General features: G+C 38.9%; 1 protein-coding gene across 1 annotated transcript in view; it reads right to left on the bottom strand.

The window, feature by feature from the left end:
• PARPBP (PARP1 binding protein) overlaps positions 1-15183 on the bottom strand; it is a 39271-nt gene extending 24088 nt beyond the window's left edge. The window contains exons 1-5 of the mRNA XM_018080253.3: positions 15034-15183; positions 7797-8027; positions 6879-6989; positions 5221-5391; positions 2497-2651 (exon numbers count right to left, since the gene is read on the bottom strand). Of these exons, the coding sequence (XP_017935742.3) occupies positions 2497-2651; positions 5221-5391; positions 6879-6989; positions 7797-8027; positions 15034-15183 (818 nt within the window). The remainder of the gene's footprint in view (positions 1-2496; positions 2652-5220; positions 5392-6878; positions 6990-7796; positions 8028-15033) is intronic.
• Between the last annotated feature and the right edge of the window lie 2161 nt (positions 15184-17344).

The following is a 17344-nucleotide window of genomic DNA, read 5'->3' as shown; positions in this document are numbered from 1 at the left end:
ATTTGTGAGAATGTTCGCTCTGCTCAGTGAACACACCTTGAAACTGCCAAAGTTCATTTTGTCTTTCCATTTCTCCTGCTATCAGGAGTGCCACAGTTGAAACAAATCATCATAATTTCATTAAATTTCCACTCTGTTTGACAGATTTTCCTTCCCTCATCTCATCTACTGTTCACTTTCTTAGCTGAATGATGGGGAGATGAGAAACACATTTTTTTTAATTCTCCACATATTAGGAGTTACTTGGTTGCACAATATCTCCCACTATGTTCAGGATATCCTTGAGCACATCCCACCACTGTCCAGCACCTTCAGTTTGGTTTCCAGATTTCCAAAGCAAAGGACTTGATAGAGGCAGATGAAGAAAATATTTTTCAGCATGTGTCCCTCCATGTCCCAGCACTTTTTTAGCTACTTTGTAAATTGTGCAGGTACAAGTTTCATAACATCTCCACTGTATCAAGACGAAACTGAAATAACAGACTTCCAATCATTAAGTAAACAACCAAAAATACTTCAGTTTTCTAGTGACATAGCAAATACAGACACCTGGTTATTGCAGGTTTGCTAATCTCTGCATCAGAGAAGCAGCAGTGCAGTAGACAGGTTGTCCAGTTTGCTCCTGGGTTTCTCAGCAGGCTTCTAAAGACAAAGCAATTGAAACTTCTGCTGCTTTTTTAACTCTGCTCTTTAGTTTGCAGGAGCTTTACAAATTTCTTGTGTAAAACTGCATCCTCTGAAATTCACAACAACTGCCATATCACAGGCAGGACACACAGACAGTCTTCCTTTACGTGACATACCAAACACTCAAAAACATCTTTTTGTTGACCAATGCTGTGACCCTCACTGTTTCTAAGCTGTATATCCTAGATCTATAATATTGGAGAACATCAGCATAGTAATGAAGATTCTTTCAAAGACAGTTAACTGGTTGGTATATTTCTATAAGCACCGAGCTACTATATAGCTACATATATAAAGACAATATTAGTATTTTATGTTGAGAGGTTATAAAGCCCATATAGAGAGATACCAGAAACACGACAGTACCATCAGCTTCCACTCAGGGAGACCACCAGTGATACCTGTATGTATTCACTCAACATAATGAGCACACCAGAATCTGAATTTAACAAGTTTTATATCCCAGAATAAATGGGATAGCAGGTACAGTATGGAAAGCTACAGAATAAATATCTCAATGCCAAAAAGAATTTCCAAGCTCTAGAGAATTCATGCAATTAGAAACTGATAATTCCCAGCAACTATACCACTCTGATTTTTGTTACATTTAAACATTCTCCTTTTTAAATAGAGGGGTAATTAACAAGATGAAGCATTTTATGTTATACTTTTCTGAACTGTGTATACCTGATAATGTGGTCTTTCCATCGTAAAAAGTAAGTTCATGCACATAAATGTTTTTCCATTTCTCATTTTTTTAATCAATGTACAGTGTCAGATATGATTTAAATAAAGAAAAAAGCATATAGTATACATTGAGCTAAGAGTTTTCTTTAATCACCAGCACAGACAGTACGTCTTTGGGATCCAGAATGTTGAAATGAAAGAACAAAGAAGCAGAATAAAAAAGTAAGAAAAAAACTGCAAAACAACTTCACAAATACCTCTGCTTCTATATTTAATGTAAACTGAACAGAAACTTAAATAACGCTTATGGTTTTGCTTATAACTTTTTTTTTTTCTGCTGTGAGGATTAGATTCAATTCAAACTAAAAAAAGAGTCGCTGGTATCAAGGACAGAACTATTACAGCTGATTTGCTAAAGTTTTGTATGGAAAAATTACTGATTGTAAATGAAAAAAATTACTAATTTCTATAAAGCTTAAGAAAATAGCTCTTCTGTCTGCAGCAATGCCAGCACTTATCAATTCAAATTCCTGTGTTACATTTACACTTCTCTAATTAATCATACATTTATAAGCCTGCCCAAAAGACTAACTTCAGTTCTTCAAAAACATTCAAAATTAGCTACTCCAGCAGAGCCTTCCTAAGAAATTATTCATATGCTTCACTTATGTAGCTAAAATGAAGAAAAAAAGAAAGGCTAAATAACCAACATTGTCATTTTTTAGCAGCAATAAAGACACCTTTACATAAGAGTAAAAAGAATGAAATGACAAAAAGGAAGTCATTAACTATCAAGAAGTAAAGCACATGTCAGTTTATGTACTTACCAGACTCACAAGATAGAAATCTTTGTAAGCTCATTTACAACTAGGGAACTAACCAATTCACCATACATACATAGATTTGACAAAAATCTAATACAAAAAAAACCCTTCAAAAAGCCATAATTTTACCCCAGTTGTTTTTCAATTAGTTATATTTTAAAACAAGGTTTAATTTTCACTTACTCTGAATTATTTAATAAGTACATTATTTGATTTTCTTTTGTTCCTTCTTGTTGGAACACATACACAAGAATAAGAGGTGCTCAACAAGACAAAAATATAACAGAAAACCTGTTACCTGGGATTGAAGATTTCACCAACAATTTCTTGCAGCTTGTCAATAAAAGTAACAAAGCTGGAGAGCCCCTTTACGTGGGCTCTTAAAGGATCATATAAAGGAGATGCACAGTCTCTTCCTCCAAGTTCTATGGTTCGGATAAAAGATGTTGCCATCTATTAGGAGAAATATTCAGAAATATGAAACTGTAGACATACATGAACTGTACACATGTTGAAGTGGGCCTCTCCCACAGTTTTTCAAACAGTGTATAACAGCTGGCTGATAGCAGAAATAACTTATCTGAAATCAATAGAATGCCTCAATGAAAAGCTTTGGACATCTCACCAAAAATATTTGCAAGATCAATACTTAAATAGTTCAGTAGTATTAAAAAAAGAAAATATAAGCCAAAGTTAAAATGACCCAGTGAATTTGATATTTATATTAGCCCTTTGAAAGCTTAGAAAAAAACTTATTAAAACAGGGTATAGAACTCTTGCTGTTGATGCTGTTTAAACACTCATGCTGGCCTCACAAAAACTACTCTTATATTGAAGGCTGTCTATGACCCAAGAATAATTTTAAGATAAGCATGCAAAAGTTGACTTCAGTATTATATCTATTTTCAGAGATGCAAATAATGTATATTCAAATCTTAGGAAAAATGCTACAAAACAATGAAAACAAGTGATGTGTCAAAAGCAGTATACCTTGGAGTACAACCCCTGAAATCTTAAGGTAACAGTCAGAACAAAAATCCTAGCACTTGTTGAGAAAAGTGAAAGTAAAGATAACAATCCAATACACTTGAGACACATTCAGTAATATTAATTCTACATATAAATTTTAATTTCAGACTCTGGAGCTAAATCATAAAGATCTTAGGACTGGAAAGAGTAAAACTGGAATTACTCCAGTAAAGAAAGTAAACCTGCCAGTATTCCTGTCTTTGTACTAAAGATTTCCTGTGGATCAAGTACACAGTTCATAGGACCTTGCCTTCCCAAGGGAAAATATTCTAGGTTTGCAAGATTTCTACAAGACAGAGATGCCAAAAAAGAAGACTTCTTTACATGGTAGAGAAGTTTTCCCTCTGGCAACTGTGAAGAAGAGGTAGTAAATCCTGTCCAAACACATACAGGCTTCTTTTACAGAGCATTAGGAGCTAAAATAACTAATACTGGAACCGAGATTTCACAAATTTTCTGTATTCATTAAACAACAAAAATTAAGAATGCAGCTGCTTCAGTGCCTGCTACATACCCATATTGTTTTATCCTTGTCTGCACTAAGACTACTCTGCTGCAAAATTTGGTGATTATTTTGAGTATGAGGGACTACAGTGGTTCTTTGGAGAGAAAAATTCTTATTTACCCTATCTGAACTACTTCTGAGATGGTCCTGTGCTGAATATAACTACTGCAAGGATAAATGCACCTCACATACCAGACTAGATTCTTTAGCAACAAGCCTCTGGGAGCACTGTATTTTGATGCTGTAGCTTTCTAAATTCATATACAAGGGCATTGAGAAAGACTACAAAACTGTCTGCAGGGTTTTTTTTCTAGTTCTCTGCCTTTGAGAGTAAAAATGAGCAGAAATGTCCCATATCAATCTCATCTTAAAGACTATTTCAAGACTGATCAAGCTACAAGTGACTAGAAAGCATTACCCTCCCCAAATTCTGAGTCAAATCTGAAAAAAAATGCAATACTACACTTACAAACTTCGGCCTCTATTCTAGTCTACATTTCAAAGGAGGGGTTTTGTCACCAGATTGCTCTAAGAAAAGAAATTTCTTCACAGAAATACTTCAGGTTCCAGATGTCTAAACTTTGACAAACACACATAAAAATGCTGGTTTACTATTTAACCAAAATAACTACAGCACTTCAAAACTGAAACACATTGTAATGCATCATTAATGGCTTGGTTTGGTTAATGTTAATACTGCATTGATATTTATTGAACTCAGTCTCACTGCTATATTGGGCTTGTATGATTGGGTTTTGGTAGGCAGGTGGTACAGGGGTGGCTGCTGTGAGAAGCTGCTAGAAGTTTTCCCTATATGCGATAGAGTCGATGCCAGTCGGCTCCAAGACAGACTGAGCCCACCAGCAACAGCCCCTGGGAAAACCAAAACCAAACCAAACCTGCACAACAGTAGCCAAAGAGAGGAGTGAGGATATGTAAGAGGAACAGCTCTGCAGCCACCAAGGCCAGTGGAGAAGGAGGGGGAGGAGGTGCTCCAGGTATCAGAGCTGTGATTCCCTTGCAGCCCATGGTGATGACCATGGTGAGGCAGCTGTGCCCCTGCAGCACATGGGGGTCCACAGGGGAAGCAGATCTCCACCTGCAGCCTGTGGAGGGCCCCACACTGGAGCAGGTGGATGCCTGAAGGAGGCTGTGACCCCTCTAGAAGGCCAGTGCTGCAGCAGGCTCCTGGCAGGACCTGTGGATCCATGGAGAGAGGAGCCCATGCTGGAGCAGGTTTGCTGGCAGGACTTGTGATCCTGTAGGGGTCCCATGCTGGAGCAGTTTGTCCCTAAAGGACCACATCCCATGGAATGGACCCACACTGGAGCAGTCTGCAGAGAACTGCAGCCCACAGGAAGGAGACGTTTGCAGAGAACTGTCTCCTAAGGGAGGGACATGGTGGAGCAGGAAAAGAGACTGAGGAGTCCTATCCCTACAAAGGAAGTTCATTGACTCTGAAACAGGAGTTTCATTTGACACACATACCAGGAAAATGGACATTTCCTTCTTCTGTGAGGCATGTTTCAGGTTAGTGAAGGCTTCTCTACCAAGTCCTCTGTCAGGAACATTTAGAATATGAGCCAATGCCAGATCATCCTTAGAATTCACCAATAGGCTTAAATATGAACAGACAGACTTCTTTGCCAGGATTGATGCCTGTATAAGAAAACAAATTGGTCATCCCACTGCTAAATTATGTTCCATTTTATTTTAAAGCTAATTAGACATGTACTGATGCGATTTCTGGAAGAGTAAGAAAATCACCTTGCATAATTTCAAAATGCTACTTTATTTGTGAGGACTCTGCCTTGATGAAAAGTAAACATGGCAAATAATCAAGAATTACATATACTATTCTTGAATATTCACAAAATATTTGAGGGTTGCATCTCTAGTTATTAAAATTGGCTATAAATTTCTAGTTAGAAATGTCTTCACATATATACCTTTCCTATCCCAAGGCAAATATTAAACTAACTAAGAATTTGTCATTAACTTCAAATAGACTAAGATTTTAAACTACTTGCCAGCTCTGCAACAGATTCAGTGATTTTTCTCTTGACTTCCAGGGGATTTCAATCAAAGAAACTCCACTGATTGAGTTTGGACAAAAAATTGTGACCCACATAACCAAAATATAACATGTAATTGCTAATATTGCAGCACTGTTCTGGACCCTGTAAGAACAACAGGACAAATTCTGTCCCAGGACAGAAGAATTTGCAGTTTTCTACAAGCAAAGATCAAAAAAAGGCCATTAATAGAGGAAAGTACAATGAGAAAACTTATATCTCCTACGGAATGTCTTCTTATTCAACAGAATGTATACAACAAAAATGTAGACAGTATCAAAACCTAACATGTATGTGTGACAGCCTGCAAAGACAGACCTAAGAGAATATAAAAAAGCAAAGAATATTTTTACTGCACAAGTCAGAGCAGCAAGAAAGCCATTATGTTAGTGGTACAAATGCTATTTAGGTGAGAGTTCAGAAAATATTTTCTTGTTCAGAAATATTTTGAGTTATACTGAAATATTGATTTGAAATTGCCACTTATGAGAAAAGCAAGTTTGGAAATGAGTAAAGCTACAGCATTTCAAGCATTGTTATACAGCATTCAGAGGTTCTTATTTTGGTGGTTGAAAGGGTAAAAGGAAAGAACCCAGTACTCCCAGAGAGTCCTCAATTCCTCTACAGGGACAGCCAAACTTTGTTTGCTTTGCTACAGCTGCCACTTCAGTGGCTATTTAGATTTCTTCTGTATGTAAGGGAGTATGAGTTAACAAAATGAAATCAAAGAAGTTTAGTTCATTTTGCAGCATTGGGAAAATCATTTAACACTTACTCAAGACAATGTCTGAGTGATGCTGTACGTGTAGAAAAATTTATTCCCTGGTGTTTCAATGCAGATTAAGTCTACATCAAGTACCTGCAATAAAAGGACTGTCTCCCAGATATAAATTTCAGCACATAGCCCCGTACACACCTACAGTGTACTCAAATCATACAGAGTTTGAATACACCGGTTCTATACTTTTTAAACCAGCCACATTTGAATACCAAAATTGGAAAAGGAAATGATGCTATATTTTAACTTTTCAATATATACAGAACATTACAACAGACAGAAATAATTTTTACCTTCACATTCTCCTGGCCCTGTCTGTCGACTTGTGTAGAAGGAGTAGGAAGAACAGAACCACTATTTTCTTGCACATTAGTTATGCCAGAAACGAATTCCAACAGCTGAACCTTTAATAAAAAGATCAGAATAAACTTCAATATGAAGATGACTAGAAAGCAAAAGTGGTTTTAAAACCTGGTGTAAACCTACATCTCTGCCAGTTTGGTCATGTTTGAGGTTAACGCAGCCCTTACAACCTACTTTTGGTTTTAGTCTTTAAAAGTGCAACCTATGTTTTGGAGAATATTTAATATCTTATGCCAAGTTTAGGAAGAGCTCATTAACCCACTCAAGTTCTCTGTCTTCCTCGTGAAAACAGTGAGGGGAAAAAACACATTAAAAAAAAACCAACCAAACAAAAGACCTGCAACAAACTGCAACAGAGCTGTGACTGAGTGGCGGAAGTGGAACCTCTTTTGGATTCTGAAAAAAAATCTAACTTGGAACTAAACATAATAAACCAAAGTTTTTGCTTAAAGAGCATAGTATTTTCAAAATGGGAATAATTAAAAATATTATGGCTGCATATCAACATACATCCAAAATTCCATGGCACGTGTTAATTACTAAGATTTATTCCAGTTTTACCAAGTTTCTACAGTTCATATTTCACTTCCACGTATGGCAAGGAGCAATATATTCATAGAAGAGTTGTGGGACTCACTCATCCAGCAGGACAAAAGGAAGAAATAATTTTTGAGTAAATTTAAAATCTCTTTAAAATATTTAATAATTTAAACTCAAGTGCTTCCCCTATAGAAACACTAAGTAACTTTTATGAATAACTCAGAGATCCTGTGTATAATTAAAAGTGTCATAAATCCATGGAACCAAAAACAACCAAAACAACATCAGAGATCAAACATAATACTTACAGGGGCTATGCTTTCAACTTCAGGTAAAAGTCCAAGACTATAGCACTTCTGACATATGTCTACTAGATCTAACATATTGCTTTTTGCTAAGAAGGTGTGATAGGCTTTTTTAACATCAGCATAATCTTCAGGTTCTTTCATGTTTTCATATGATAATCCCAGTTTGTCATGTAACAAATAGTTCCAAGTTTCCAGCACATCACTAAGTGATACTGTGAAGTCTCCATGGTGCTAATAGAAAACGAAAAAAAAGCAAAAAATATTGTTTCATATTCAGCATAGCTTTAAAGAATAAATTTAAAACAAGTCGCATACATATTTTTGAAAAAACTATTATCATCTAAGTTTATAATAAACAAATTCTTACTTATAGTTGAAGTTCTTCCAGTGCTTTGCATCTACAAATGCTAACAGTTGAACTTTGTTATACGCAGTATTTGTTCCTGATCTTTAAAATACCAGATATGTATATTGGTCTTTACTCATAAGAAAAGACACTGAATGTTACAGGACTACTTCTTGCCTAAAGTTATTTATTTGCAGAAATAGTTTTCAGCATGGCAGGTATTTACTTCCCAAAGGCAGTAAACACAGCTCTCTTACCTTGCTTCAGGCAGTAATCTAGGAAAACGTGTCAAAAAAAAAGGAGGGATTTTTTTCCTGTGTTAGTACAGCTATACTTTAGCATAACATTGCTGCTAGATCCTTCTAATAAATACATTAAAGCAATGCACACCCATCTGTTACTAGCACCACAACTAATGTTAACTATACAGCATAGACCACACTCATATCCAGCTTCTGGCCCAGTGTCCCTATCCCAAATACCCCTCTGCCTTGTCTTCTAACTCCTTGCTCTTACCACCTCCTCTTTCACAACTTACACTCCTCATTTTTGCCCACACACTGCTCTTTGATCTATGTACCAGGCCCCACTTCCTGCTGCTAAACTTTTTCACCCAAGCTCCTTTTATTCGAGTTAGACCTCAGATTATGTGCAATAAGTAATTTCACAGTTGTAGCAAATTTTCCATTTATCATCAAAGAAACAGAGTGCCTAAAGAATTCCCCAACACATGGCAGCAAAAAAAAGCTGCCGCGTAATTCATCGTGTAACAGAATATAAATGCCCTGGAAGTGAGTAACAAGCCTTGCTTTGCTATGTCCATAAGGGCAGACAGTGTCTGTCTAATTAAACCCGGAAAGGTTTAATTCTATTTCATGACATTTTCACATTAAGCAAATTAATTACCTATAAACACCATTAGCAAGGGAACATAACACGAAACACAAAAACATGAGAAAGTCCAGTAATTTAAGTCAATCCAACCCAAATGATCCCTCCTTAGGGTTCTAGCATATTTAGCACAACTTTCCCAATAGATCTGGTTAAATACACGATTCCAAAATCCTGAAATTATTTTGATATTGTCTAGGAAAAAAACTAGGAGTGAAAATGAGAGTACTCATACATATTACTTTCAGAGCACTTTTTGCCTTCTAATTTGTGCATGGGTTATGATAAATCAACTCTATGAACTTACATGCTATTCCACATATCACCAGAATATTAAAATGTCATGTATGTTTTCTGAAAAGCACTTGACTTGCATTTCAGCCTCTCGAAAAATTAAACATGTAATCATATTATAATCCAATTTAAACAGATCAAAACAGCAGTAGATTGGGAAAAAAAATGTTTTCTCACTTTGTTTTGAAACAAAATCCTCCAGAAGTACTAAGTTAAAGCACTACTTCATATAGTATCTAATAAATCAAAACCTTTCCTCACCAGATCAAGGGCTTGCAGAGATTAACAACGTTTATATTAGTGCTGCAAAAATATTTTAAATACAAATAAAATTGCATTCCAGGTGTTCACTGTGATGCTGTATTCTATTACTTACACAGTCCATTGGTCAAGTATCTGGTTTTAAAATTAATTAAAGAAATAATGTACTGTTTTGCAGTAAGCATATGTCAGCTGGCTCATAGCTTAAGGAAGTTCAAAAAGTCCCATGCTTTCATTCCATTATAGGCACGGCAAGTACTTTGTTTCATATGCATAAAACCAATAAGATATTATTGGTTCCATTCACTTCACTTCCAGATAGGGTCATATGCTAAGTTTCCTTGGACTCTTATATTAGAATATCTGAAATCCAGTAGCAACATTACATGCCTAAAGACACCATTTTTTAGTATTTTTGTAGGTATTGCAAGCTTTCTAGGGCTAACTACATAGCAAATCAACTTATTTCACTTTATTTTGACAGAAAATTGTTTTAAAAAACAGAAAGTTGTGTATTTCAGCAATAACATGTTGTCTCCCACCTTCCCCAAACATATGGCCACTAGCCTTTTTCGGAATATGTGAGTAAAAGACTGCTGTGCTTAACCATCACCCACGTGTTTTCTCTAGTTCTATTATTTTTAGGCATGCTCCTAGACTGCAGTATTGTTTCTGGCTTTGTCCTTGAGTTTCTGTGAGATTCTGTAGTCTTGTCACCTCCAGTCCTACTAAGCCTTCGTTGCTTGCATACACTCTCACACAGAGAAGTTCCCAAACAGTGGTATAAAAAGCTCATTGAAGTAGTATAAAGCAGCATTTTGACTAAGTATCCTGTAACAGTAAATGTTGACATTGCCATGCAGAGATTTAGAAACTGGTTCATATAAACACAAGCGTATGGACATCTGATAGTTGTTATATTGCAATCTGCAGAAGCAGTGAAGGTATAGGTCAATATTCCAAGCTTACAGGAATTACAGTATTACTTGGCATGGGTACCAAAGACCTTTTTTGTTCTGGGAGGAGGGGGTGGGTGTGGACAGTGGGGGTGTCAAGGGAAAAAGCACCAGGGTCAATGAGAGTAGAGGTATTCTCTGTTTAAGGAGGACTAGAGAGCTACTGTATGTACGGGTCAACAGAACAGCAGTTGCAACAACAGAATCATGAAACAGGCAAAGTAAATATTGTAGTCATCCAGCCAACAAAACAGTAATTTCTGAAGTCAACAATATCAACTACAGTGGTAATAAAAACACATGACCAAAAAGTTAGAACCCTCTTGGCTAGAAACAAACAAAACAAAAACACACACACACCACATCCATGCTCCCCCCTCTACCCCTCAAAACAGACACCTGTAATACTATAGAGGAGAGGGGTGGGAGGGAGAAGACAAAGTCCTATTGATAAGTTGGGGAAGATGCCTCAAAATTTAAGTAGCAAGAGTTTTTTGACACAGTTAAAACAACTCCAGCCGTTAAGCAACACAAAAACACAAGAAACAATAACTTAAATATTTATGATTTGGTTACAGAGGTTATGGGAAACTACAGTAGAACAGTCTCAGTATATCATTTGCTTAAAAAAAAAAATCCAATTAAATATTTATTACTGCAACCTTTTTTTCTGAAGAGCCTGCCCCTTGTAGAGGTGATTACTCAGCACTGGTGAAACCACATTCAAGTACTGTGACCAGTTCTGGGCTCCTCAGCACAAGGGAGACACACTGACAATACTGGAGGGAGTCCAACAAAGCTCAGTTAATCATCCACAAAGATGATTAAGGGACAGGAGAACCTCAGGTATGAGGAAAGGCTGAAAAAGCTGGGGCTGTTTAGGCTGGAGAAAGGAATGCTCATGGAGGATCTCCTCAATGCATATAAATTTCTGAAGGGAGGGTGCAAAGAGGATGGAGTCAGGCTTTCTTAAGGTGTCCAGTGGTAGGACCAGAAGTGATGGGCACAAAGTGAAGCACACACGGGTTCCCTATGAACATCAGGAACATCAGGAAACACTTTTTTTACTTTGAAGTATTGGCACAGGTTGCTCAGGGAGGCTATGGAGTCTCTATCCTCAGAGACACTTAAAAGACATCTGGGCAACTGAAAGTCCTGGGCAACTGGCATTGCCAGGTTGTCCTGCTTGAGGGAGGCTGGATAAGCTGAGTTCAGAGGCCCCTTCCAACTTTAACCATTCTGTGATTCTGTGAAAAATTAATCATACTGAAGAACAGCCAAGACAATGTCTCTTGGTAGCATCATTACAATGTTACAAGCAACATATTATATATAATTGCTTCCAAGTTGGTAGGAGAGTCTCATTACCAAAAGGGAGAGAGATACAACAGTTCAAGGGACTAATGCTGTAAACCAGTTCTGCATTTTTCTTCATTTGCCAACATGGAAACAGGACAATTTGGGAAAACCATTTCAAGAAATACAAGATACTGAGCAGAACATAACACTCTTCAGTCAGCATACAAAATGCACTCATAGAAGCACAGAGTAGAACCAAACCACACACCAAAACTGCTTTTGTACAGACCAGAAATATACAAACACAAATTTCCCAAGGGAAAATGTATTTCTAAAATTAACATTAAAGAACTTTTTCTGTCAGTATCACAGCTCTAGTGCTAGAAGAGATTTACAACACCTATAAGAGTAGTCTGAGAATTTGAACTCACAGTTTCAGGAAAAATAATTGTTTTATACATTTTAGTTTTCCCCGCTACTAGGTAAAACAACCATGGTCTGAAAACGACAAGCTAATTATTTGACCTAATAATCTATCTTCTACCCCTTCTGATCCACAAGTGCAAATACACTCAAAACAATTAGCCTCAACTGAACTTCATCTTGAAAACTGTTATTTCTATTTCTAACCTTAAGAAAGGTTCTTCTCTTGAAAGTGTTCCTAGATTTTAGATCTATACTAACAAATCTAGGTAAAAGGTATTTGCTTTCTCTACAGACCTTATGTCACTTGTCTTTATGCCACATTGCCACGACTGTGGTACGAAACAAAGTATTTTCAGAGGAATTCAAAGCATAGATTTTCTTTTTTCTTTCATCCCTGCTACTTGATCAGTGTTTATCAGACTGTTTGCTACCCTCATTCTGGTGAAATTTAAGACTAACAGATTATCAAACTTTTAAAATTTCCAGGAGTTCTTCAAAAAGCTTTGTTATTTTTCATTTCTCCTGCAGATAGAGATAACAGTTAAAATACCAAATTCATTAAAATTGTCCAGTCTGATAAAGAAAGAAAATAGGTTTTTTGCTGTTTGTGGTAGCTTGGATTTTTGGTTTGGTTTTTTTTTTCCATTAGAGCCAGTCAATAGCCTATTAGTACAATTATTTTTATTGCAGTAATTGACTATATTATTACAATAGATGTCCATCCTACAGGTGTTACGCTAATAATACAAAATTATTGTATTTAAATCAGAGACCTAACAAGGAACATGCCTACAGCTGTAATGCTTTACATCTAAGTTTGAAGTTTCAGGGCTGAACAAAATAAAACAGACACATTTTAATCTAACACTATGAACATATACCCATCTGAAGAAATTGAACTTCAGAGGTAGCACGTGCAGATGTTAAAATAGTTTTAATTTACACATACGGTTTATATATACCAATAATTTGTCTTATTAGACCAATTAGTATAATCAGAAAAACCAAATCAGGTTCTGAACATTTAGTCTTTCTTCAGATCTGAAGTAGAAGCTATATATTTTAAAATTCAATTACTTGAAAATAACTGCTATAATTTTTGTTAGATCATCTCTGAAAGAAAAGCTACTTTTGGAAAGGAGGAATCTTCACTGGAGGAAAAAGGAAATAATTGAACAAACTAGTTACCTCTAGTAGAAGGGAAAAACTTACTGTAAGCTGTTAGGAAACAAGGAGCAACAAACCATAAAAATATCATCTTGTTCATGTCTGTAATTTTTGGCATCCAACAGAACACATTTTAATTCTCAGAGTTGGCTTTGGAAAAGTGTTTGTAGCTTTCCCTTAGAATCACAACAAACATGACAAACAGTGATTGCCTCCATAGGTAATTAGTTTTCCAGGAGTTCATTTTGATGCACACATGCTAATCTTCCAATTTTACCTACAAAGGTATTGCGAGGACATCAGGCCCCTGGTTGGAATATATTACATTTTTTGGAGTACAAATGTAGAACCCTGGGATTCTAATGTTTTTGATGCAACATTTATTACATTGGAGATGAATTGTCTAGTTTTATACTTAATGTTTAGACAAGACATACCCCCAGTCTGCACATTTTAGACTACACAGTTTTTTCTGGTGATGAACTCAATGACACTAAAAAGTGGTTCTGGAAATATTTCCTCGGAGATATAATCTTCTTCCAGTACAAGTGGCAATTTTTTAAATAATATGTTGCAACTAGGCATGCACAGACTGAAGAAGGTTTTCTGTTTGTTTGGGTTTTTTATTGGTTTGGAGATTTGACTTTGGAGTGGTTTTGTCATTTGTGCTGTGTTTGTTGATTTGGTGTGTTTGTTTTGGTTTTTCAAACTAAAGATTTGTACTCCATGTTTGATTTACTTTGCAACATCTGGGTAAGTCTGCCAACAACGGACTAATTATTTTCATCAATAATTAGGTTCATTGATCCCAAAATATACCTTTAGGTTATGAAAACGAATATTGCAATAGTTCTTATTAGATTAAACACATGCAAAGGTCTGATTGCATGTTGCAACTGTACCTGATAAGTTTCAGATGACTGCTAATGCCCAATCACCCTGCTTTAACAAGCCACAGTGCCTCTTTCAGAGGCATCTCAGGGTTACAACTCCTCTTCATCATTTGACAGACACCTCTTGTACAGATGTAAAGAAAGCCATATAATTCCTACTGGTACAGGGTGCACACTCACAACTTATATGTCCATATAGGTCTTCATCAGATGAGTGTCAGAAAAAATGGCAGCTAAAAACGGACTGTTGCAAGTACAGCTCATGCAGACTATACCAAATCAGTTTTACACTGATATCCTTCTCATGTCATTCCAAAGAAGTTTTGGAGCACTCAGAAAAAAGATGTATCCCAAATGCCATAGTTCTCCCACCCCGACCTACAGCACAAAAGAAACATGGAAATTTTGATGGAAATAAACAGAAGCTACATGATCAGCAAAAATCTGGTAATGTTTAACATTAAATTCTGGAGCTCAAATATACACTTAACACACTTCCATCCTCCCATCTGTCTTGCGGTTCTTTTTCCTAAGTCCTGATTCAATAATCATATTAATTTTAGTGCCTTGCTGCATCTGACCCTCAGATGCACCCTGTTTTAACAAACAGCAATGAAGTGACCAAAACTGCCATTTCATGTTGGTGCCTAACCAGTAAGTGAACCAAGTTTAAGTATCAAGAACATACTGAAAAGAATGCTAACCTGTTTATTGACTTCAGCCATGGACAGTTGCAATGCCATCAGCATGCAGTCTGCTCCACACACCGTAGTCCTTTCAGAGTTTGAAAATAAACGCCATTGCCTTCTGAAACACTTGACCAAGTTTAAAATTTTTTGCTGGAAAGTAATCATTGTCTAGAGTAGAAAAGAGAGATAATCAAGAGAAAAATGAATATAACTATGCAAGAAGCATATGCATGACTTCACCTTCCAATAAGCTGTGCAAATCCTGTTGTATTTTCTTAAAGATCAAGTTCCTTCAAGAAACTCTTTCCACTTAACCAGAGTTGCCTCACTGTGACAAAGCAACTGTGAAGATAAGGGGTTAAAAGTATGTCACACCTTCATGAAGATCCCTCTTGTACATTATACCGACATAAAAGAATGTTATCACAAATATGACAGCCTTTTTGTCTCCAAAAGCAGCTTCAGAATGTCTTCTGTAGTTTCTGCATTCACTATACATTCAGATCAGGGTATAGGGGGATGTTTTAAACCTGGAAAAAGAGATTCAGTATTTCTAAGACTTACTAAGATAACTCTAAATACTTTTGTTACCTGTGTAGTCTTTATTTTTTATTTTTTTTTAATTCTGTAAGTCTTTATCTCCCCTATTTCCTCTGACAATAATTGGACTACTCCATGCTTTGGTCTTTTTCACCTTCTTGCATTTGTCAAGACATAGGTACTAGACACTGTAGTAAAAATTGGCCTTTAAATTTGTTCTCTTCTGAAACAAAGCTCCCTAACACCACAGCGACAGTAGAGGAGCAATACCCATACTGCTTACTTCCAGAACACAAACCCAATTGTTTGCTTTATTTCACCTAGCTAAGGCAGAGCTCACATTGGGTTTGTTTTTTGGTGATTGGCACGACCGGAAAAAGGGATGAAGCATGTGCGAGGGGTAAGGAAAGCAGGAGACATCAGGCAACAAGCAAGACTGCAACAGCAACTACACCTTCTCACTCTCCAAAACCTCTGAAGAGGACAACCTACTTTATTGTTTTTACGCTGACGTGAAGTCACATGGGGACCACAGAGTTCTGAAACAGCTGTGCAGCTGCAAGTCAGCGTGGGACACATTAAAACCTCCCCGGAGTCTTTTCTCTTTCTCCCTGCTCCGAGAGGTTTCCAAGGGACAATACCTGCCACTCCGAGCAAACTCCCGGGCAAACAGCCTGAACAAGCCAAAAACCCTACGGAGCAACCCCTAACCCTGAGAGCCGGCATGGGCATCACCAGTACCGCTCCCCCAGCTGAAAGCTCCCGCTGCGCCCGCCCCAGGGAGCCCCTTCCCCTTCCCACGGTCCCGCCCCGGGAACAGCCGCGACCCCCGCGCCGCTCCCGGAGCGCCTTTACCCGAGTCCGGCGGCCGGGCGCTCCCGCTTCTGCGGCGGCGCTCCCGCGGAACGTGCGGGCGCTCCCGCGGGACATGCGGGCGCTCCCGCTTGGAGCGTGTCGGGCGCCTCCGGACGTGCGGGCGCCCCGCGGAACGTGCGGGCCGCTCGCGCGGGACGTGCGGGGCTCTCCCGCGGGAGCGTGCGGGCGTCTCCCCGCGGGACCGTGCGGGCGCTGCCCGCGGGACGTGCGGGCGCTCCCCGCGGACGTGCGGGCGCTCCTCGGAACGTGCGGGCGCTCCGCCCCCGCCCCCCGCCCCCCCGGCCGGAGGCATGTGATGTAGTGTGCTCTCGTTCCTGAGTATGTGGGGGGTGAGTGGCGACAGGGCGGGTGGGGGGAAGCAGGTTCCCGCGGGAAGCGTGGGCGCTCCCGGTGCCCCGCGGGCTTCCGTTCAAATCCGCGCGCTGCCAATGGGCGCGGGCGCCCGCTGCCGAAGCACAGGGGAGCGCTCCGGCGCGGGAGGGGCGGAGCCGGAGCGGACCGCGTGGCCGTGCGGGGTCGGGTCCGCGGAAGGGCTCTGAGGTGCGGGCTTAAGGGGACCCCCGGCTCGGGGGAACCGGGGCAGCCTCCCCGGGGAGCAGCAGCTGCGCCCCGAAGGGACAAAAGGGGAAGTACGAGGGTAAAGGAGGCGGATGGATGGGCGGAGGTAGCGGGCACCCACGCGGGTCAGTTGCCCTAAGCGTGTTTCCTGAAGAAATGGAGCTAATGATATTTTTGGTGTTTTCACTTAAGACTAGTCTGATGGCTGATGGTTCAGGCTGAGAAAGCTGGGGCTCTTCAGGCTAGAGAAGGGAAGGTTGCGTGGAGACCTCACGGCAACCATCCAGTATCTGAAGGGAGACTACAGGGAGTCCAGAGAGGGACTCTCTCAGGAGCTGTGGTGACGGGACAA

The sequence above is a fragment of the Manacus vitellinus genome, unplaced genomic scaffold, assembly GCF_001715985.3.
Source record: "Manacus vitellinus isolate BGI_N305 unplaced genomic scaffold, ASM171598v3 scaffold_5_pilon, whole genome shotgun sequence".
Taxonomy (NCBI): domain Eukaryota; kingdom Metazoa; phylum Chordata; class Aves; order Passeriformes; family Pipridae; genus Manacus; species Manacus vitellinus.
The sequence above is the reverse complement of the archived record's forward strand: the minus strand, read 5'-3'. Positions and strand labels throughout refer to the sequence as shown.